This window comes from Zootoca vivipara, chromosome 3, assembly GCF_963506605.1.
Source record: "Zootoca vivipara chromosome 3, rZooViv1.1, whole genome shotgun sequence".
NCBI classification, from domain to species: Eukaryota; Metazoa; Chordata; class Lepidosauria; order Squamata; family Lacertidae; genus Zootoca; species Zootoca vivipara.
Window position 1 is genome coordinate 104,882,764 of NC_083278.1, and position 24,155 is coordinate 104,906,918.

The 24,155-nt window shown below is 45.6% G+C and overlaps 1 protein-coding gene across 4 annotated transcripts in view; it reads right to left on the bottom strand.

Annotated features, from left to right (window-relative positions):
• The window catches only part of ARHGEF33 (Rho guanine nucleotide exchange factor 33), a 38,174-nt gene that overhangs the window by 10,695 nt on the left and 3,324 nt on the right, over nucleotides 1-24,155 (bottom strand). The window contains exons 1-12 of one of the 4 annotated variants that reach the window (XM_060273071.1): nucleotides 22,484-22,897; nucleotides 18,000-18,172; nucleotides 12,965-13,014; nucleotides 10,891-11,055; nucleotides 9,026-9,147; nucleotides 8,233-8,372; nucleotides 7,270-7,314; nucleotides 5,927-6,151; nucleotides 5,137-5,266; nucleotides 4,204-4,336; nucleotides 3,680-3,763; nucleotides 3,232-3,315 (exon numbers count right to left, since the gene is read on the bottom strand). In XM_060273071.1, the coding sequence (XP_060129054.1) occupies nucleotides 3,232-3,315; nucleotides 3,680-3,763; nucleotides 4,204-4,336; nucleotides 5,137-5,266; nucleotides 5,927-6,151; nucleotides 7,270-7,314; nucleotides 8,233-8,372; nucleotides 9,026-9,147; nucleotides 10,891-11,055; nucleotides 12,965-13,014; nucleotides 18,000-18,036 (1,215 nt within the window). In that variant the 5' untranslated portion in view covers nucleotides 18,037-18,172; nucleotides 22,484-22,897. Of the gene's footprint in view, nucleotides 1-3,231; nucleotides 3,316-3,679; nucleotides 3,764-4,203; nucleotides 4,337-5,136; nucleotides 5,267-5,926; nucleotides 6,152-7,269; nucleotides 7,315-8,232; nucleotides 8,376-9,025; nucleotides 9,148-10,890; nucleotides 11,056-12,964; nucleotides 13,015-17,999; nucleotides 18,173-22,483; nucleotides 22,898-24,155 lie in introns of those variants that run through there. The other 3 variants (XM_035111029.2, XM_060273070.1, XM_060273072.1) reach the window with 3 other exon arrangements.

Sequence of the window (24,155 nt, forward strand, 5' to 3'; positions counted from 1 at the left end):
AACAGTTGCCTGTGGACGAAGCCACAGCAGAGGCTCAGACGATTGTGACGCACAGAGGGGCATTCAGAGTAAAGCGGCTGCAATTTGGCGTTAGCGTGGCACCAGGCATATTCCAGAATCTAATGGACTCTCTCCTTAAAGGGATTCCTGGCGTCACCCCCTTCTTCGATGATGTACTGATCGCCGGGCCCACACCAGAGGAATTTGAGGACCGCCTCCGCTCCGTCCTGCACCGTTTCCAGACGGCGGGCCTCAAGGTGAAGCGGGAAAAGTGTTTACTGGGAGTGCCGCAGGTGGACTTTCTGGGATTTAAGGTGGACGCAGAAGGGGTCCATCCAACCGGTGACAAGGTACGGGCCATTTGTGAGGCCCCAGCGCCCAAGAGCAAGCCCGAACTTCAGTCATTCTTGGGACTATTGAACTTTTACCATGCCTTCCTTCCCCATAAGGCAGCGGTAGCGGAGCCCCTACACAGACTCCTAGATAAAAGGGCCCCTTGGGTGTGGGGCCAGCGACAAAGGGCCGCATTCCAGGCAGTCAAGGACTTGCTCGTCTCGAACTCGGTCTTGGCACACTTCGACGAGAGGCTGCCAGTGGTGCTGGCATGCGACGCCTCTCCCTATGGCATCGGCGCTGTCCTGGGACACCAACTCCCGGATGGAAGAGAGGTGCCGGTGGCATACTTCTCCCAGACGCTTGCTGCAGCCGAACGAAACTACTCACAGATTGACAAGGAGGGTCTGGCAATCGTGAAGGGCGTAAAAAAATTCCATGATTTCTTGTACGGGCGGCCCTTTACCATAGTGACTGACCACAAGCCGTTGCTTGGCCTGTTTGCCCCCGAGAAGCAGACCCCCCAAGTGTTGTCTCCACGTGTCCTCAGGTGGTCAATTTTCCTTGCCGGCTACCAGTATGCACTAATCCACCGCCCTGGGAAGGCGATGGGCCACGCAGACGCACTCAGCAGGCTACCACTACCAGAAACAGGCCCCGACCCAGCGCCCGCGCAAGAGGTTATGACCCTGGAGCTGCTTCCCGACCGACCCATTCAGGCACAAGAAGTTGCGCACCATTCCACAAAAGATAGGGTCATCTCCCGGGTCCTGGACTGGGTGTGGCGAGGATGGCCCAGCAGCAGCCCCGGGCCAGAATTCGCTGGCTACACAAACCGCAAACATGAACTGTCGGCCCACAAGGGGTGCCTGTTATGGGGAAGCAGGGTCGTTGTTCCCCAGCCCCTCCGCAAAAGGGTCCTCACAGCCCTACACGAGACACACCCAGGGGTAGTGAGGATGAAGGCCCTTGCCAGGAGTTATGTGTGGTGGCCGGGGATTGACAGAGAGATAGAGGCCTGGGTCCAACACTGCCAGACCTGCCAAGAGTCCCGCCCGGATCCCCCAAGGGCCCCAGTCCAGCCCTGGGAGTCCGCCCGACATCCATGGTCACGCTTGCACGTGGACTTCGCTGGCCCCTTCCAGGGAAAAACATTCTTCATAGTGGTGGATTCCTACACCAAATGGCTGGAGGTCGCACTGGTACCGTCCACTTCTACGGCGGCAGCCATCCGGGTACTACGTAAGCTGTTTGCAACCCACGGGCTCCCTGACACCCTCGTCTCGGACAATGGAACCGCATTCACGTCAGAGGAGTTCCAGACCTTCACAGCGCAGAACGCCATCCGCCACATCTGCTCAGCACCATTCCACCCTGCCACCAATGGCCAAGCGGAGCGCATGGTGCGGACCACCAAGGACAGCCTCCGCCGCATAACACAAGGGGACTGGGAATACCGCCTTGCCGCATTTCTTCTAGCACAGCACAGCACCCCAAGCACAACGACGGGCCGGAGCCCAGCTGAACTACTCATGGGCCGGCGCCTTGCAACTAGACTGGACCGACTTCACCCCGACAGAGCTCAGGATGAGGTAGTGGAGGGGAAAGGCAGGAACCCCCGGACATTTGTGGCCCAGGACCCAGTGTATGCAAAGAATTTTGGGGCAGGCCCAGCATGGGTACCCGCCACAGTCACCAAGGTGACCGGTCCCGTGTCGTACGAGGTACTAACGGAAGGGGGCCAATGTTGGCGCCGCCACTGCGACCAGCTACGGCGACGATTCCCAGGAGGAACCCGGGAGGAGAGCGGGACAGAGGGGTCCCAAGGGGACAGCAGGGCAGTGAGGCCTGTAGAGCGAGAGGGGTGGGCAGGGGAAGCAGAAGCAGTAGGCACAGAGGGGCGCCCCGAGGCTGGAAGGACACCGGAACCAGAGTCACAACCTAGTGGTTCAGTGGCGCCAGACCAGACAGCCCCGGCACAGCCAGCAGCCTCGGAACACGAGCCAGAACCAGAACCCCTGACCAAGGAACACCCCAGGCCACAACGCACACGGAGGCGGCCAGCAGACCTTGGGGACTACGAATGCAACTTCCCGGGCAGGACTGGAACTTAGAGGGGAGGGGTGTTATGTACTGAGCTGAATCCTAGAACAATAGGATTCAGAATCAGCGGGAGCTACCCAATCCAACTCCAGGTGGAAGTGAATCCGCAACCTGATTGGCCTGCTGGAGCAGCCAATCAGGCGGCTGGCAGAAGTGAATCTGCTACCTGATTGGCCTGTAGGAGCAGCCAATCAGGCTGCAGGCAGAAGTCAATCCACAATATAATTGGCCCACAGGTGTAGCCCTGAAGTAGCCAATCACGCAAGGCCCATTGTGTAAATAATGTATATAAGCAGATGGTTTTGGGAAAAGAGCCATTCGTCTTCTCTTCTCCTCCTTGATGACTATGAGCTGAATAAAGAGCATGAAATTCACTCTCGACTCCGAGTATATTTCAGTCATTTTGAAGTGTGATCCTGTCCTCAGGGGTATTAGCCACCCCTGTCATCAGCGTTTATAGTGTTAGGCACGTTGGAGAACTGAAATTTGTTGCTGAGCAAATACAATTGGCATGCACTATTGTTGTTGTGTTCAGTCTCCAAACAATACATAATTTATTATTTTCTTTTTAAAAATGCATTGCACTTCCTTTGCATTATATAACGATAGAAGAATTAAGTACATAATTATGTAAAATTTTGCCAAAGTGGAAACTAAATTAATAACATAGGGGTTTTTTTTGTCAGAAACCAAGCTGCAGCAGAACAGAAACAACGCTGCAATGCAATGGTTATGGAGCAGAACAGAAACTGATGTTGTCTTACATTCCTAACACTGATCCTCATTATATCTTACCTGTAAATGAAGGAGGTACTCAGGAACACGCTGGACAATATGAAAGAAGAATATGTAAATATCAGACTTGATTTCTTCCTCAATCTGTCGACAAGAGAAGATACGTAAAGAAGAAAAGGTCATTTGTACTGAAATGTTTATATACCACCATTTATAAGAACATCTCAAGGCAGTTTACAGTAAAATCCATTTAAAATGCAATAAACAAACATTAAAACAGATTCAGCAGCATATATATAGTCCAGAGTGAAACACAATGGGTAAGTACGCTTAGGACAGTTTATCTCACAGCTTGGTATCCAACTGTGTCTTGTCAAAGAACTGAAGAGGGAAAACCCTCTTTACAGAATCTCTGTATGGGTCTGGAATCTGGATCAACACCAACATGACTAATAATCTGCTCAAAGCGCACAGATGTGTCAGTAGTTCAAAACGCACCCGAACTCACCTCCTTCACAATCACCACATGGATCAGTGAAATGCACTCAGGCAAGTCTCTCAAGCAAGCAACGTAATAATCCAAAAAACCGTTCTAAAAAGCAAATAAGAAACATCTCTTGAGAATCCTTATGTGTGTGACAGACACATTCTACCTGACTCCGTTTGAAAAACATGGACCAAGGCAGCAATTCAGCCCTGAGGCAAAATCGTGGATCTTTTCCACAAAAGGCAGAAATGCTTCAATATTATCCTGTCTCCACCCCACCCACCCCAAAAAAGCATCTAAAAACAACTGCAAGAGATGATATAGAATGCACATTTCTCTGACTCAATAAGCTCCACCTGTTGGACACATCAACATTAGGCTCTAAAGTTAGAAGCTTGTTCGGGGGGGGGGGAGTAGATATGATATGATATGATATGATATGATAATGTGCTTAGTTCTTGAGGGAGGGACGACATACATGTACAATTCATTCCGCTGGTGCAAAATGGCCCAATTACTGTACAATGCATTCCTCACACATGTACCTCATCGTTGGTTAGCTTGAGAAAGATGTCTCCCAGGATCCCTTGCCGCGGCCAGCTCAACACTCTCTCCTGCAGGGCATGAAGTAAGTCCACATGCTGCTGGACCAAGTACCGAAGAGAGTTTGGGACAAAACTGCAGCCAGGAAACAGCGGGAACAGCATTTTGAAGAGCCATTAACAAACAGAAGAAATGCACTTTAAAACACGACCCAGCCTGCTAAATATACACAAGGCCGAAGCAGTGAGAAGGTATTTGAGAGACAATTCAAGGTACTGATTTTGAGTTAACTATGAAGTAGACTTGATGTTGGAGAAAACGTTTGTTTTCTCACAATGTTGTAGACCCCCTTCCAGCTACTTTAAATTGGAGCAGTGGCACTGGTATTTAATCCTTTTCCTACCCCCACATCACTTTCCTGAGCTATATCCCTCTTGGAGTGATAACCTTCAGCAGGAAAAAACAACTATTCCAGATGAGATCTGACTAGGGATGGACAAATTTGTCCATTTCAGTCCTTTTAAGGTTCTGATTTTCTCCATGCTTCTGCAGCAGAATTACTTCCCCTCAGGTATACAGTACGCGTCATAACTCATGGTGGCTGTTTCACCCTCAACTGTGGGTCTAACAGTGATCACAATGGACGTGAGCAGGACAAGTCTGGTAGTGGCTGTTGAGCAGCTCCAAGGGCAGGATGGGAGGGTTTTCAGCCACCTGAAGCCACTGTAGACAATGCCTGCTGAAGCAGCTGGAGATGATCTCTGTCTGAAGAGGACAAAGGGTGCTCCATTATCAAAAAGAGAGCATGACCAGGTAAAGCAGCAAATCAGTGCCTGGCTTATGAAGGCAAGAAAAATGTTGAATGGAGAGGGAAGGATGGAAAGAGGAAGGGCTGCAGGGATCGTTGCCTAACAGTAAGTACAATTAGTAAATACCTTCTATCCTTGGAGTTCCTTTTCATGTCCTGTCCATACAATGTGGCTTTAATTTTGAGGACCTGGGTCAGGTTCACAACATACTTCCTTTCTGACTCAAGTAAGTCCAAAGCGATATTCTGCCTTTTAGCTTTGGAGAAACAAAGCGAAAACGATTTGGTGTTTCAAACGTGTTCCTAATTATTGTGATCATGCACTCGTATCTAGACAAGGTGTCATTACAAGAAGAAAAGTTTGAGCAAGCAGAAAAACAAAGACCCAATTCTTTTATCAGTGACTCGGGGGCCCAATGTAGGCATCCAGGCTGACTATGCCCGTGCCAGGTCCCTCCTCAACCAGCCCTGCTCTGCACCCTCCTTGGCTGCTTTTGCCTGGCTGGAATTTGCCTTTGTGGTGATGCTCAGAAAGGGGGAAATAATTCCAAAGGAATGTGACATTTTCACCGCTTCTTACACTGAAGTAGCAGCAGTTTGGTAGCACCGTAAGAAGTCAGAAGCCATTAAGCTAGATTTCAAATGAACCCTGAGTTCAGAAGCTACTGCTAGGATTAGCAATTTCAAATCCTGCTCTACAGATTACAGCAATGATTTATTCAAATTCCTCAATAGAATCTAGACCAGGGTAGCTCACTGGTGCCCCAACAGAAATTGTTGGGCTCCTATCGGCCCCACCCAGCATGCCCAATGGAAATGGCTGTTGGGAGTTGTAGTCTAGCAATGAACAGGGGCCACAGCTTCCCCATCCCTCCTCTAAAGCCTTTTTGCTTTCTAGCTTCTACCTTTATTCTCACCTGCAATAGACGGTTCCCGCAGTGCATTCTCCATTGAGCTATAGCTACTGGGACCTAGTTCCTTCTGCCTGTCACTTTGGTCCTTTGAAATATGTTCGCCAGCCCAGTCTTTACCGTCCTTGGGCTGCTTCCACACTGTGGATGATGACTGGCCCTTTGGCTGAGCATCGGCAGATGAGGCAGCTCTGAGGCTCTCTTCCGCCTCCAGATTTGTACTGGTTAAGCCTAGGAATCAGAACAGAGTGTCAGCAGGACCAACAGGTGCATCCTTAATGGCCACTTGGCCCATCAGGCTGGTCGAAAACCCATTGCGAAAGAGGCTGGACTGCTGCATAAAGGCTCTGAAACAAGTGTGCTCAATCAGAGTAAAATGGTGACTAGTCATGCTCTCCCCTCCATTGTTGGAGGCAGAATGACACTGGGTATACCAGCTGGGGAGGAATAAAAAGTGGGGAGGGTGCTGTTGCACTCTTGCCCTGCTTACGGGCTTTCCAACGGACACCTGGTTGTCTGACATAAGAGACAGGATGCTGGGCTAGAGAGGCCTTTGGTCTAATCCAGCAAAGTTCTTCTTGTGTTCCTATGTGTGCCAGAATAGCTTAAAACAGGGGTGGCCAACTCCCAAGAGACTGTGATCTACTCACAGAGTTAAAAACTGGCAGTGATCTACCCCCTTTGGGGGGGGGGGTTCGGGTCCAAGTTGTTGAGTTTTTTCAGGGAGGAGGTAAAATGTTGAGCTTTTTTTAGGGGAGCCACAGTTGTTCAGTTTCTTTGGGGGGAGCCAATGATCTACCTGTGATCTACCGCAGACGTCCAGTGATCTACCGGTAGATCACGATCTACCTGTTGGACATTCCTGGCTTAAAAGATAAGGGAGCAATCTGGACGTAGCTAAGGAACGAGAGCAGGAGGACATATGGTGAGCGGTTCTAGAGCTCCATTGCCACATCTTGTGGCAGTGAGTTCCACAAGTCAATAAAGGACCCTTTGAAATGACCTTGCCATTACATGTCTCTTAATAATCGGTAGCAACAGTGGAGTGGCAGGGTGGCCTTCTGGCAGCTGCATTGCATTCACCAGGACAGGGAGAGGGCAGGGGAGCTCCGGATGGATAGTGTTGCTGCCCTGGTGCAGGTGTCGTGTATGCAACATGCAGCATGCTGGCGCTGCCAACCCAGCACTCCCCCCCCCCAACTTCACCACTGCCCTGTGCCCCCATTCTGGAGAATGCTGTGCTCCCTCCTCAAGTACCACTTGCTGGTTAGGAATACCTGCCAAACAGGGAATATTTGGGAGCAGAAACTGATGAACCAACAAAACCACCCCCCTCCAAGTGCACCGACCTTTCATGCTGCCTTCTCCTAGTGCCATGGGCCTGCAGTCAGAGACTAAGCAAGAACAGGAGAAATTTTAGTTGTTTGTAAAGGAAGGTGAGTAAAGCAAGCTTCACGTAAAGATCTAAAGTCAAACATTGAGGAAAGTGCTTTGAGGGTTTTTGGTTTTTTAAAAATTTAAGGCACTGGAATAAAAAAAGTGTGGTTGATATTGTTTTTAATGTAGTCTATGCCATTACTGCCATCTGACTGATAGCTCAGTCAGAAGGGCACGAGACTCTTAATCTTAGGGTCGTGGGTTCAAACGCCACATTGGGCAAAGAGATTCGTGCATTGCAGGGGGTTGGACTAGATGATCCTTGTGGTCCCGTCCAGCTCTATTTTTCTATGATCCTATGACCTATGGTTGCTTCCGAATAAACCCTTTTTGCTCAGGTTATTATTATTATTTTTACATAAGGTGTTCGCTCAAATTTTACAGAGGATTCTGTGCTGCTTCCAGAAGGGTCATTCCTACCACTGCTGAATGATTGTCTTTCCCTTATGAACAACAATATATTGTCCCTTTTCTGTGTACAACCGGGTATTTTCTGTCCAATCAGTGGGCATGATGCAGCTGCAGACATTTGCAGCTCAGTAACCCATGAGGTGGGTGTCCCTTTATGACCCCATTTTTAGTTTTTCAATGGACTCCTGAATTATCCCTAACACACATTTCTGCCTCTGTCTCTCTTTTTAATGAAAGGGAGCTGCTAAACCTTTGGCCCCACAGAAACATTTGTAAATGGGAGAAACTATTCTGGGCACCGCACTATCTGAGGAAGACACCTTTACCTGCCGAATGGCAAGGTAGGATCTCATGGAAGTGAAAGATTTCAGGTGAGGAGAGGGAGGAGGAGGTGTTAAAATATTGTAAGCTGCCTTGAGCGTACAGGATAGGATGGGGTAGAGTCGGCCAAACAAAATAACTACCTTTCTCATATGTTGCGTTATGCAACAGCTTTACAAAATCTTCATTAATCAAAACTGGCTCCGGAAGGTTTAGTGATCGAAAGGGACTTCCTTGTAGAGGTGTAGGGACTGTTTGTGATCCATGCTCCTCCTTCTGTATTCTTCTGAGGCAAAAATAAAATAAAAGCAAGACTACCAGAGCATACACTTGGGAGACACACATTTGTTTTAAGGCATAAGAATTTACAAAAGTTAAATGTAACAACAAATAATATATCTCTTGTTTCAAACACACTGTCACAATCTTACGTAGTACATTGAAGCTGGAATTCTATGAGTAAGTCATGAAGGGGGGGGGACATATCAAGGGAAGAGCACAGCTTGTTTCTGACACATTAGCATAAGGGAGGTAAGGAAATAAGGGAAATAATCAAGCAGAGGCTGGGTACTTCTTTCCTTTTCTTTCCTTGGCTGGGGCTTCTACTTCATGCTAGCAGTTTTAGTTATAATACCTCTTTGCTTGCAAGACCTTTTGCATTTATAATTAAAAGCTAAATGTTGTGTTTCTGCTGGTTGAAGATCTTTTGCTAAAGCCCAATGCATTTTACAACTTGAATATATTATATAAACATCTATTCTATCACTGTCAGTTGACCTGAATAAACTGGACTTTCTGAGGGGTATGACTTGGGGGGGCTGCCAGGAGGAGCTGATGCACTCCAGAAAATCTACCACTGCAGCACCGGGGGGGGGGGGGACCAGTGCTATGAAGTTACACAGGGATTTGAAGAAGGTTTAGTCTACAATCACTTACTTTGCTTTGAGCTTGCGAGATTCTTTCCGCTTCTCCTGCTGCAGCTGTTCAATCTTCTGCTGCATCTCCTCCTGCTTGGCACCGATTTCCTCAATCATGGACTTGGCATCACTGAGCTCATCCTGATTAAAAAGACAAATGATAGCAACATGTGTTAAGAAAGGTAGATCTTTTCCTGAAGCATCTTGAACATACAAGTGCAAGTGCAGAATCGGGGTGCAATATCCTAACCTTAAGAAATGCAAACAACCGTGGATTGATTGATTAATTTACCAGAAGGTACAGTGGTGGTGGTATTTGAAAAAGTGCTTTTATTCTCATTGAGGCTAATGAATGGCCAAACAGAACAGTGTACCTGTGGTACTTAAGTACAAAAAGAGTTGTTTGCATATATCTGGAGTCCTTTCACCTCTTAAAGACTGAGGGCAAGTTTAAAATTAGAGAGGGCAGCTAGCTTGCAGCTTGCTGCTTCTATTGCCCTAAATGAGACTTCTGCTTTGCCCATTCTCACACAGGACAAGGATTTAGGAGTCAAGGTTTATGACAGTGAGGTATAAAGGTAAAGGGACCCCTGACCATTATCCAGTTGTGACCTACTCTGGGGTTGCGGCACTCATCTCGCGTTATTGGCCGAGGGAGCTGGAGTACAGCTTCCAGGTCATGTGGCCAGCATGACAAAGCTGCTTCTGGCGAACCAGAGCAGCGCACAGAAATGCCGTTTACCTCCCCACCGGAGCGGTACCTATTTATCCACTTGCACTTTGATGTGCTTTCGAACTGCTAGCTGGGCAGGAGCGGGAACCAAGCAATGGGAGCTCACCTCGTCGCGGGGATTCAAACCGCTGACCTGATCGACAAGCCCTAGGCTCTATGGTTTAACCCACATAGCACCTTGGTAATACTAATCTGGACACAAGGGAACAAAATCAGACTAGATTGCTGCTCTCATGTGCTTACCGTATTGCTGATTACCCCCAAATAGAGGCAGATGGGGCTCATCAACCAGGGAAGGTAGCCCATCAAGGAGAAGGAAAACTCTGACCCTAAACCTCCACTGCCTTGTGGGATATCTTCGGGAGAAGAAAAGGCTAAGGAGTAACCAGGGGTCAGCAGGGGTCCGGTCCACTGTGCCTCAGACCTTGTGGGGGGCCGGACTATATTTTGGAGGGGGGAAATGAACAAATTCCTATTCCCCACAAATAACCCAGAAATGCATTTTAAATAAAAGGACACATTCTACTCATGTAAAAACATGCTGATTCCCAGACAGTCCGTGGGCCGGATTTAGAAGGCGATTGGGCTGGATCCAGCCCCCGGGCCTCCTGGGTTTGCCTACCCATGGAATAAACCCTACCCAAATCCAGAGTGGCGTCCCTAAAATAGTTGGATGGTGTCTTGTACGCCTCCTCCTGGCAACTTCCTCAGCCAAGCTAGTGCCAAGCATATTGCTCTGCTTTCCTTTGGGCCACATCAGTGAGGCCGGAGGTGGAGGTGGAGGGGTCATCGTCTGGGCAGTCCAGGGCCTCCATAAACACCACGCAGACTTGCACCCCCAGACTTGCATTGAAGGTCATTTTGGTGATGCTGACGCTGCGGTTTGTCTTCACCCCCTGGAAGGAACACTCCATTGTCTCTCGAGACGGATGGATGCCAGCAAGAACTTAATAGGTTCAGAATACATTGGGGAATATGCCTGGCAGTAATTAATTTACTGCAGCCAGTATTTCTGCATTCTACATCTCCATGTGCCAGGTGTCACAAGGCAACTCTCTCTTCTCTCTTTCTCTCTCTCTGCTTCCAGCTCTCAAGCAGGCCTAATTCCCTGCCTAGAAAAAGGGGCTGGTTGTCAATGGACACGGCCCTACCTTAAAACAATTAAGAGAATTCTTCATCTCCGCCACTTTCTCCTCCATGGCACAGCGACAGCTTTGGACCTTCTCCTCGAGAGCATACTCCCCATGCTGGATTCTTGATAGTTCCTGCATCGCTTCGGTGAAACCAGTTTTCAGTTCAGAAGCCAGAGCCTGCAACTAAATGAACCAGAATTCATGATCATCGCTAACGCTGCAGAAATGGATTACATAAGAACAAAAAAAAGCTGCTTTCTAGAAAATTTGCCCATCTAGCTCCATACTGTCTATACTGACTGGTAGCAGCTCTCCAGGGTTTCAGGGACTGAGCCGGAAACCTTTTGCAAGCAAAGCAGATGCCTTGTTACCACTGAGCTTATAGTCCCTCCTGGACCCTTTGTTTTTTATTAGAGATGCCAATCTTCCACTTTAATCTCAGATTTAACCTCTCTGCTCCCTACCTGTGTCTCTTTCTCCTGACACTTGAATGCCCTTCCACCCTGATTTTACTCACTGGTTTTTATTTATTCTTTATTATATTTGTACCTGCCCCTTCTTCCACAGGAGACCCAGGGGACAAACACACAAAAGAAATCATTACATGTTTTAAAACTGTGAAAGCATCTTAAAAACAGCTCCAACACAGATGCAGTCTGGAAAAGACCTCTACTCAAAAGGTTTGTTGGATGAGGAAGTTGTCTCTCTCAGCAGGCACTGAGAAGTCAGTGGAAAGAGAACGGGGGCATTATATTCCAGACACACTTGTTCATCTTGCCTCTTCCCAAATTAGCCTCTTTCCCTTCTTCCTTTCCTTTCTTCCATAACGTGCCTTGTCTCTACCTTTAGATGCAATTCTGCATGCAGAACCTGCTTCAGTCTTTAATTTTTGTAGGCTGCCTATGTGTTTAAATAAACAGCAATATTATGAAATAAGCTCTTACTGACAAGAAATATTATTACGTTTCCCCTTATTGCTTTTATTTTGTTCTTTTATTGGGCGGAATCCTGTTTGCTTTTTAAACATACAAACCGACTATAACTGTTCCTAGACCGATAGATAAACAAAGCATTGACAATGTCCCCCATTGAGGAAGCCCTGGTCCTTGAACATTCATACCACGTTCCTTCCAGACGAATGCCTTAAAGAACCTGGCTCCCATGTTTCCAAGACTATGAGGACCAGAAAGAGAACCATTCCTCCCCCCTGTAATATGCACATGCTAATACTGTAGAGATCTCCTTAGATCTTGACCAGACCTGCACCTCTTGTGACCTACCAAGCCAAACACGGCAGACACCTGGGGGTAGAGAACTTCTTTAGCCCAGAGGGTGGGGTCAGATTCTTATCTAACCCACCCAACGTGGGCCAAGTTTGCCAGCTGGGTGGAGCTGCCTGCCTGCCAATAAAATGGCATCACAATGATGTCTAATGACCTTTTTTTTTCTTTTACCACAAGGGTCTTTGGAAGCTAGGGTTGCCACTTTTGGTGGGCAAAATATGGAACAGGTCGGGGAGGGGGAATATTCTCAGTATTTTTCAGCCCCAGAGGCATTTCCTAAACAGCGAATTTATCTTTTAGAAGTATGATCCGGATATAAAATCTGGAAGTCCTCTCAGAATATAGATAAATCGGGGAATAATATTCATTTTGAGAGCATTCACCTTTCCCCAAAGGGGAAGGATTAATGACTCCCACTTATCAATGTCTAACTCTCTGCACCCGTAACAAACTACAGTTGCCAGGATTCCTTGCAGGGAAGGCATGACTGTTTAAAGTGATATGATACTGCTTTAAATGTAAAATGCAAATGTGGCCTAAGACTTCATGAAAACAAAACCAGAATGTAATATTTATTCCAGATTACTTAACCCCAAATTGAAGAAGGGTTAAGTATCAGAGTATCTTGCACTGTTGAAGTGCCTTTTCAATGTCAGATATTTTGGGGAGCTATTAATAGCATTAAGGTTTTAAACCAAGTCTCTGTTTGGCTAGTCTGATTTGTTATGATTTTTTTACTGAGAGTTATCAAAAGCCTCGCTAATTCCTTAAATGTTTGGGATTATTCAGAGCAAGTTGCTCATTTTTACCTGGGCAAGCTGTGTTGCAGGGTTAATCACTGGCACAGTTTCAGTTTCTCCTGTGGGAATAAAGAGCCACAGTCAATTAACGGGACTTATTAGGCTTGCTATATATATATAATGGGGGCATAGTGATTTGCAGTCCACTTTAGGTGGAAACCTGTCTCTTTTCTGGAACACAGAGTCCTGCTTCGAAGCTGCTACATTATAATAATTTTGCACAAGCTACCACAATTACAAGCAGAGGAATTTCAGCACCGAATTATAGCAATGGTTCAGGTTCACGTTATACCTATGGAAAGCTATACATGTGATATATATGATTAGTTATGGGTTTAAACCAGGCATCCCCAAACTCCAGCCCTCCAGATGTTTTGGACTACAATCCCCATCATCCCTGACCACTGGTCCTGTTAGCTAGGGATCATGGGAGTTGTAGGCCAAAACATCTGGAGGGCCGCAGTTTTGGGGGTGCCTGATTAGGGGATGCCTGGTTTAAACTGTGAAAAGCTATGGAATAACTGATTCTTATGCTAAGAACATAGGAGGAGCCTGCTGGATCAGGCCAATGGCCCATCTAGTCCGGCATCCTGTTCTCACAGCGGCCAACCTGATGCCTGTGGGAAACCGGCAAGCAGGACCTAAGCACAGGAGCCCTCTCTTCCTCTGCAGCTTCCAGAAACAGGTACTGTATTCCGAATCAGTGCTAGCATAGCTAGTAGCCATTATGAGCTGTATCCTCCATAAATTTGTCCAATCCTCTTTTAAAGCCATCCATGTTGGTGACCATCTACATAACAATGTGCTGCACATCTATTCAGTAAATAGAATAATGGCAGTGTTGGCCCAAGACATTGTTGAATGCCACTTCCGGATTGATTGCGAGCGCCGGCGGCAGCGGGAGATTCTTCTCCTGGTCCTTGAAGGGTCCGGGGGGGGGGTGTCTGCAGAGTGCGCAGCCCCCCAAAACTTCAGGTAGAGCAACCTGAAGCCTTGGCGACTTGGCGGCTGTCCTTTTTGGTTTTACAAAAAACAAAACCCTGTGCAATTTTAGAAGAAAGGCATCATATAAATGTAAGAAAAAAGGGGGCGGGGGATCATTTCCTGCCTTCAACTATAATGTAATACAGTAATATTAGAAGTAAGAGATTTCTTTTTGGGATAATCCAGGATCTGTTTCAGCCAGAAGTGGTTGATTGACAAGCTGGAACGTGTCCAGAGGAGGGCAACCAAAATGGTCAAGGGCCTGGAAACGATGCCTTATGAGGAACGGCTTAGGGAGCTGGGTATGTTTAGCCTGGAGAAGAGAAGGTTAAGGGGTGATATGATAGCCATGTTCAAATATATAAAAGGATGCCATATAGTGGAGGGAGAAAGGTTGTTTTCTGCTGCTCCAGAGAAGCGGACACGGAGCAATGGATTCAAACTACAAGAAAGAAGATTCCACCTAAACATTAGGAAGAACTTCCTGACAGTAAGAGCTGTTCGACAGTGGGATTTGCTGCCAAGGAGTGTGGTGGAGTCTCCTTCTTTGGAGGTCTTTAAGCGGAGGCTTGACAGCCATCTGTCATGAATGCTTTGATGGTGTTTCCTGCTTGGCAGGGGGTTGGACTGGATGGCCTTTGTGGTCTCTTCCGATTCTATGGTTCTGGACTTCTGTCCAATGTGAATCCCACCACATCAGACCAGCGAGTACGGGTGGGCATGTGACTCTTCAGTAGAGCCATTGTTAACGATGGCACCTCCAAAATGGTGGCTCAGATATGCAGTGACACCATCCTGGATTCCCTTCTGCCAACACAGCTGATAAGTTCCTCAGTCACAATTTTAGGCTGCAATCCCAAATGCACTCGCGCTTTTGAGTCAACATGCATAGGGCTGCAGTGTTATAATGGAGTTTGCTATCCAAAAATTTCCACATTTAGACCATTGGCATGATCCAGCACAGCTGGTCTTCTATTCAAAGGGATCCCCATCCCTTTTTAAATAAAATATTGCTCCTTTCGGTTGGCTTTCTTGAATCCAATTTATTATTTTATTTTTGCTCACCTGTGAACACAACTCAGTGCTTCTCAGTGAGGCTGCTGAATGGAAGACAGCAACATTGCAGCTGGCGTTTGGGGTTGCTGGTCGTGCGACAGCAGCCAGAGTGTAATAAGGACTGAGAGATTGTGGGAGGGATGGGGGGCTCGTTTAATCTCACTGTAAACAAGTGGTATAGTGACAATAAAGTATTTCTATTTCTATTTGAGAACCTTAACAAACCCCACTTTACTGAATCCTGGAAATTGTAGTTCTTTTGGGAGGGGGAAGTTCAAAGAGAAGCCCAACTATCCTCACTAACTTACAGTTTCCAAAATCATCGCAGAGAACCCATGTCAATAAAATACACGTAAAATGAAATATAGATCTGGCTGTGTGTAATTATCCGCCTTCGGGAAAGGTGTGTAGGTATATTGGTGGTGTTGGGTAGGGTTTATTATTGAATTTGCCTTAACTGTGCATGGAATCTGATTGCCTTTTACTTAGGACACTGAGACCCTGAGGTGATACAGCCTGCCTTTCATTATCTTAAGCCTCAGAGGGCCTGGGTTTCCTTAGGAAAGCAGGGCACCTCTGTAACTCTTTGCTTACATGGCGATGCAGTCTTTCAATCAGAGATGAAGTAATTTTTGAGCGAGAGACAGAAGTAGGAGACAGAAAACAACAGTTTATCTTTCTACTCCTCTTCCACAGCTGCTATTTAATAAATAAAGAAAACAAACAAACATGCCGTATCACATTTAGTTTGACCCTGACTAAGACACACGAGTCACTGCTCTACCATAATAGCACAAGAAAGGCAGCATGAATTAAACACCTGGAAAATTAAATCCTTCACTGCTGGTCATTTTTAAACACCTGCCCACGCCAAGGGAACATACAACACGGATAACAGGGCTGGGTACCAGTTTTGTCTAACTCTTCCTGTGACAAGAAATGAGTGCTTTTTATTCCTTGGAGGGCATCAGTTAATTCAAAGCATCCTGAAATTAATTTCCACTTCAGCTAGTACTAGGGAATGGGGCTTGCGGGATGCACACTTATAATCTTATATAACTGCTAAAAAAAAATAAGCATCTCCTGTCTGTGCCTCCCAACCATTTCCTGTGAAGCAGTGCCATTTAATTCTAGAGATGATGCTCCTTTTTCTCAAAGAGAAATTAGACCTTGCCATGCTCAGAGCTATACCATGTGCTTAGCATTCCGTTTGAAAAGTCCAGTGAGGTAAGACCAACAGCAACGACTGTTCGTTAGGTCTATTTTTACATTTCCATGCATAGCACTACAAAGAGCCACACATGCCTGTTTGTAGCACATGTGAATATTGTCATATAAAATGTACATATCTAACCAACAGAAGCATGACAATGCAAATGATTTTCCTGCCTCTTCTGTTTTGGGAATCACCACAAATTTAACTTACTGGGGATTGAGGGAAGACTTTCGGTGTCCAGCGCAGTTGTTTTCTTCAAAATTAGGTCATAAGTGCTCAGAGTCATGATGGTATTATCACCCATTTGTGCAATGAAAAGTTACAGCCCCTCCAGATGTCCGGGCTCAAGACAGCTATATTTGACCATACTGTCAATATTATTGGCATCAGCAAAAGTTTTGAGGCAATTCTACTGCTTTGTCTGCAATAGATGTATGTCCCAGAGCTTCCTGCTGAAATCCCATAAGTTCTCATACCACAAAAGTTCTGGGGTTTCGTTTTGCTGTTTCTCCCACCTTTATTACACTTTAGGGAAAGAACAACCCTCCAGACAGCAGGAATCCAGTAACATTGGGAAAGCAACACAGAACACCTAATAAAGTGTTTCCGAGCACAATTCAAAGTGTTGGTGCTGACCTTTAAAGCCCTGAACGGCCTTGGTCCAGTATACCTGAAGGAGCGTCTCCACCCCCATCGTTCTGCCTGGACACTGAGGTCCAGTGCCGAGGGCCTTCTGGCGGTTCCCTCGTTGCAAGAAGCCAAGTTACAGGGAACCAGGCAGAGGGTATTCTCGGTAGTGGCACCCGCCCTGTGGAACGCCCTCTCACCAGATGTCAAAGAGAACAACAACTACCAGACTTTTAGAAGACATCTGAAGGCAGCCCTGTTTAGGGAAGCTTTTAATGTTTAATATACTATTGTATTTTAATATTCTGTTGGAAGCCGCCCAGAGTCGCTGGGGAAACCCAGCCAGATGGGCGGGGTATAAATAATAAATTGTTGTTGTTGTTGTTGTTGTTGTTGTTAAGCCGAATGAAGTGTGGATGGTCTAGTTTAAATCCACTGCTAATGCGCCATCATTGCATCAAAGGCATTGTTGCAGAATAGACCCACCAAAACAAAGCATTTGGAAGAGGGGCTTGTAGGAATTTGGCCGGAAGCTATGAAACACAGTGATTGGAAACAAAGCAGTATGTCTGCCCAAAACTTTTTCAGGCAAAAATTTAAAGCAGAATTGCATATAAGCACCCCATCATGAGAACAAACTATCATTAATGCACAATAAATCAACACCTAGAGGGGCCCTTTATGAACTGCGCTGTTGAAACCGGTTCACTGTCTAAGTGGGGCTCCCATGTATGAGGTATCTGCACATCAGGGTGTTGTGTTTCTATAGGCTAAATGGGATTATTTTTTGTATTCTAGCATGTATATATATATTTGTTTGTGAGTGAGGACATTATAAATGGAATCCAACTGATGCCTTTGTCCTCATGGAAGCTTTTGATTCAGTAGAGGCATCTGCTATTGGAAGAGGAGAAGCGGTTTTGCCAGCTCCCTTTCATCTGCATCTCTGCAAGCTACCTCAAACCTCTTGTTAAATCAGTCTGCAGCTGATTTGCATAGATCAGGGAGGTCTGCAGGACATAAAGGGGGGGGGGTCTCCTCTTCTGTTTGTGGATGCCTTCATGGGACCAAGAACACTGCCATGAATGCAGCTGAGTAGAGTGTCAATGAGATTGCACCTTATGACAATATTTTAATCTCTTGTTTCAGTAGATACTTTACCTTCTTTTCTGTTTGAATCCATGCTTCTTAAACACATTGGGTATTTTTTTTCAAGTCCAGTCAAAGCATCTTGAAAGAGCTTTTGGCGTTTCCAAAAACCCCCAAACCAAACTATCCCATGGTCTTGAATAATTTAGCATGTGAGCTCTCCAGTGAGTCAGATGATCCAGTTCCTATTTTCAATGGAAGAAAGAAGTACAATGGCATTATTGTTCCACTTTGGGCCAGAATTGCTACGCCCTGGGGGGAAATGGCTTTTAAGTGACTTCAATAACTTGCACTTCATGGAATATATTGGTTTAATGGTCACATCTATAGAACAGTTGTCCTACTGTATTCTGAAGGGCTTCTTCAGAAAAGAGACTTCCTGAACTGGGAGAAGGCAGATCAACACTCCCCAGCTATCCCTACTAACGTGACTGTCAGTAAAGGAGAGGCCTATACAATGGCAGAAGAGAAAGCAAAGTCCCTTCTTGTATTCTGAGCCTGTCAGGCTCCCATCCTAACCATAGATCAGGTTTGTTGGCTGCCACCCATAAGTTACAATGTGGTGCTCTCCAAATATGCTATCCCCAACCATCCTGGATCTTGGGCCATGATGGCAAGGACTGATGAGAGCTGGAATCAGATCTAACAACATCTAGAGGGCATCGGGGCGTGGGGATTTATTGATTTATTGGCACATTAACAAGTGTTAAAGGTAAAGGTAAAGGGACCCCTGACCATTAGGTCCAGTCGTGACCGACTCTGGGGTTGCGTGCTCATCTCGCATTATTGGCCGAGGGAGCCGGCGTATAGCTTCCAGGTCATGTGGCCAGCATGACAAAGCCGCTTCTGGCAAACCAGAGCAGCACATGGAAACGCCGTTTACCTTCCCGCTGTAGCGGTTCCTATTTATCTAATTGCATTTTGACGTGCTTTCAAACTGCTAGGTTGGCAGGAGCTGGGACCGAGCAAGCAACAGGAGCTCACCCCGTCACAGGGATTCGAACCGCCGACCTTCTGATCAGCAAGCCCTAGGCTCAGTGGTTTAACCACAGCGCCACCTGGGTCCCTTGAAGTGCCTAACAAGTGTTAGGAGCCTGTAAAATGTTATAGGAGCAAAGGAATCAGCTTGGCATCAATACTCTTTTTTCTTTTTAGGCACCAATGGCTACTCATTTGTGTCCCTCCAGTAAACAGAACAACAAAGCAAAGTGATGCTGTCGACTGCTATCAAAAGCCAGTGGTGTTTTCTGTTGCATTTGGGGAAAGCATTGGAAACCAAATTGGGAAATAAGTCTGCATAACGCACTGGAGGTACTGATTCTGAATTACTGTAATTCGTTTGGAGCACCAATAATTCAAGGCAGATGATAAGCCATAAAGGATTTGGAGATAGGAAATATTCACAGCAGGATGACAGGGCACATCAGACTTCGGCTTATACTGCTTCAAACACAGAGTTAAGCAGTTTGAAGTATTCAGAGACTTACAAGGATCTAATTTTTCCTTCCACCCTCCTGTTCCTTCCCATGCCTGGCCTTTTTTGTTTGTAAGCCTGATGGAAGGGCCTCTCTATCCCTCCCCTCTCTCTGATAGGAGCCACTTTCGAAAACAACATATAGTGGAAAATATAGCAAAAAAAATTAAACAGCAAAAAAAATCATGAGTTCATAGAAGGCAAATCATTTGAGAAAAACCTAAAGGAAATTAGGATAACGTACCGCATTTAGCATAGAGAAAGGGTCACTCATTGCCATTTAAAATCACCATGCCATAAAAGACAACCGGAAATACATTAAAATACAGAATCAAAAATGGCTTTAAAAAAACAACAAAAGGCAGACACTACAAATAAAACATAAGCTTTTTATTGCATGTGGCGAACCCATGGTGCTCTCTCCAAATGTTGAACGCCAACTCCTACCAGCCCAAGCCATTAGCAAGAATGAAGGTAATTAACAAACTGAAGCTGCCTTTACTTTGAAGTAAATTGTGTTGATTTCTATGGCCCTTACTTATATCACTACAATCATGAGTCTATTAGACCAGGCTTCCTCATCCTTGGCCCTTCAGATGTTTTTTGAGACTACAATTCCCCTCATCCCTGACCACTGGTCCTGCTAGCTAGGGATCATGGGAGTTGTAGGCCAAAAACATCTGGAGGGCCGAGGTTGAGGAAGCCTGTATTAGACTCTTGGGTTGAGGAATTATTTTGGGGGGGTTGTTTTTGGGGGGGTTGTTGCTGTCTTTGGTTGTTGTGATGTGGGGTTCGTTGATTCAGCTCTCTTGACATAATATGCTGGAGACAGTTCTCTAGCAAACAAGACTAAGCTCTGAGGAGAGGAAAGCTACATTTATAGGGACGGGGGACTAGCTAGAAAGGGATACATTTTGGAGGGAACTATATCAGGCAATCACAGTGCTGCCTTTTGGAGGAAACCAATAAGACAGAGGATCCAAATACAGCAGCTTAAATGAACCAATAGTAGCTGTACCTTATGGAACCAAAAGGCAGTTACTTTACCCTAATGCCACTACATACAATAGCAATACAGATATAAAATCCTTTGACTCAATACACAAAACATTGATATTAATTTTGGGTATCTTTCTTTTAGCTCTTATTATGATTTGTGTGGAAATGGTTTGATTTGGTTGCATCCTTTTTGATGTGCTATTTATTGCTTATGACTTCTTTTGTTACGTTTGGAGTTATGTGGTTTCCCCCCATGCTGTAAGCCACTCTGAGCATGGCTTTAATTATGGAAAGGCGGCATACAAGTAAAATGTATGCATGCATGCACGTATTATGTATGTTTTTGTATTCTCTTAGGGCATAATCCAGCCAAAACAAATAATTGTAAGTCTTGATTATTTTCGGACCCACTGCATATGCTGCAACATAGGGAATAGTGGTAGCTCAAAACAAAATAAAAAAAATCCTTCCAGTAGCACCTTAGAGACCAACTAAGTTTGTCTTAGGTATGAGCTTTCGTGTGCATGCACACTTCTTCAGGTAGCTGAAGAAGTGTGCATGCACACAAAAGCTCATACCTAGGACAAACTTAGTTGGTCTCTAAGGTGCTACTAGAAGATTTTTTTTATTTTGACTACGTCAGACCACGGCTACCTACCTGTAAGTGGTAGCTCAGTGACATAGCAGATTGATTTCATGCAAAGAGGCCCAGGCTCAATTTCTATCAACTCCAGGAAAGTGGGGGGGGGGGGAGAGACTCCTAACTGTAACCCTTGAGAGCCACTGCCAGACAGTGCAATTTGTGGGCCTTCAGATGTTGTTGGCAACAGTGAACATCATCATCATCCCTCACTTTTGACTGTTCTGGCTACGGCAGATGGGAACAAACCCTGCACTTCTTAAGGACCACAGTTTCCCCCCTCCCTGGTGCAGACATTATTGTGCTAGATGAGCCAGTGGTGTGACCCACTCTAAGGAATCTTCTCATGCCTGAGCGAGTGTGTGAACCTGATCAAAATTTGGATGAGAGACCATTTAGAAACAATGCACAAATATTACACATTTCAAAAAGATCTATTCCCCCCCCATCCCCAGTATTAAGCATCTGCTCTCTCTTTCCCATTTAAACCAGTCAGGCTTTAATAATGCTTACCTGTGCCTGGTTTCTGGTTTGCACCTTTAGTATGCCGACTATGGAATTAATAGCACTATACACGTCTATTCAAAAGGAGACCCCTGTTCAGATAAATCTGACTTGCTCTCAGGTTAGTTAGTATAGAACTGCAATCTCTCTCTCTCTCTCTCTCTCTCTCTCTCTCTCTCTCTCTCTCTCTCTCTCTCTCTCTCTATATATATATATATATATATATATATATATATATATATATCTGTACACATTGCTAAATGTTCAAATAATAAACGGAATATTTCACATGTGCTTAAAAGACTGTATATAAGGTTATATCCAACAAACAAATTTACCTTTTTTGTGAAACCTGTGAGAGGCTTGCTATTGGTTTTATGAGGGGAGATGGTCAGCTTTTTTTGCATCATTGGATTCTGAATACTGAAATTCCAGTTGATTCTGACTGAATAATAAAGTTTTTCAAAAACCATATATTGGAGAGCCTTTTTATTCTTCTATTCCTTTCACAAGGAGTATTTATTCTCTCCAGTACTTAGATTTATTATACTTTGTAACAAACCAATAAATAAAGCTGGCAATAAAAATCCCAAAGTATAGACAAAATGCAGATACAGTGCAATCATATGCATGTCTTCTCAAAAGTAAGCACCACTGAATTCAATGGGATTTACTTCCAGGTAAGCATATGTGCGATTGCTGCCTAATGTCTGCCTAAATGCATTAAAATTCATCTCTTGCTCTTAGAGAATATTGTGAGGCATGTAAGTTTAGTGCCAATTAATTACCAATAACATGCTCAGCCATAACTTTATGTTAACATTAAAACATGCTTTTAAAAACTCTATGAAACGGAAGCACAATACATTTTAAACTTACCCCCCAGCTGTGCTAAAGCTCTTGCAGTTTCAGTACCTTCGCAATCGGGAACAATGACCGTTTTTCTAAAAAAACAAGCTCCAGAAGGCAGCTAGGGGAGCCTGGCGTTTTCAGAAGTAGGTCTATCACATGCTAATCACTAATTTCAAATCCAATCATAGCTAACCCAAAGCTCTCTAATTATGCAGTCCTCAGGTCACATCCTTGTGTCCCCGTTGGTTAACACAGCTATGATTTTAATATGAATATGAACTCTTAAATCAAATGTGATGTTTAGATTGCAGTTGTATTTTCTGATAGCTATGGAAAAAAACTTTGAGCTTCACTGTATCTAGAAGCAATGCTCTTTGTCTTTTATATATTACTAGCTGGCCCGGCCACGCGTTGCTGTGGCTCATCCCTGTGACTGCCCCCACCCTGTCCCAACCCATGAGCTATCCCACCCCCTCCTCCTCCCCCACCCCCGGTTCATCCCTGTACTTGTCCCCACCCTGTCCCAACCCATGAGCTATGCCTCCCCCTCCTCCCCCCAGCTTATCCCTGTGACTGGCCACAGGCTGTCCCAACCCATGACCTATCCTGCCCCCTCCCGCCCACCCCCAGCTTATCCCTGTGTTTGACCCCACCCTGTCCTGACCCATGACCTATCCCGCCCCCAACCCCCCAACCCCCACCCAGGCGAGCCCCCACCTCCACTCGGCCCAGTTTGCAAAGCTGTTGTGGAGAGGGAAGCTTTCCTAGGTGCAGTAACAGTGTAGCTGTCGCTAGAGGGCACAGTTTTGCAACCTCTCCTGTGCTCCCAGCATCCCCAGCTGTCTGAGTTTTGTGTTCTGGAACAGTGGGTTTTACCTGCTTTACCTGCCTCAGGTGTGACATCTGTCTAAGCAAACTGTGTAAGATCCTTCATGTGTTCATGTGACTTGGTGTCCAAATTTGAACGCAATCGATCAAACGGTTTTGGAGAATACCCACCCACATGCCCTTTTTACATTTATATATATAGATAGATAGGAAAGAAGGAGAACCAGATGCAGAATGAAGAACCCACACGGCACCAACATTTTATGGATGTGACCCCAACTATTACCAACCTACTTTTCGGTCAACATAGGGATTAGTTGCATCAGGTAATTAAGGCTAGGCACTGGCATGTCAAACCCAATTGGTTGGGGGTATGGGCTGTAGCCAGCGGGGGCAGCTGGCCCCCCAATCAAATAAATAAAAATACTTAACTAAAAATTGAAATGCCCACTGAAGTCACTTGAATAATGGCTCATTCTAGCACCGCAACTGCCAACTCAACTGTTCTTGAGAAGTTTCATGCAAAATCTTCTTCTTCTTCTTCTTCTTCTTCTTCTTCTTCTTCTTCTTCTTCTTCTTCTTCTTCCTCTTCCTCTTCCTCTTCCTCTTCCTTCTTCTTCTTACCTCAAGGTTAGATTACTGCAATGCATTATACGTAGGGCTGCCTCTGAAGACAGTTTGGAAACTTCAGCTGGTGCAGAATTCAGCAGCCAGGTTGCTCACCAGAGTAAGACGGTCTGAGCCTATTACACCGATCCTGGTCCGACTGCACTGGCTACCAATTAGTTTCCAGGCCCAATTCAAAGTGCTGGTTTTGACCCATAAAGCCTTAAATGGCTCAGGACCGCAATACCTCAGGGACCGCCTCTTT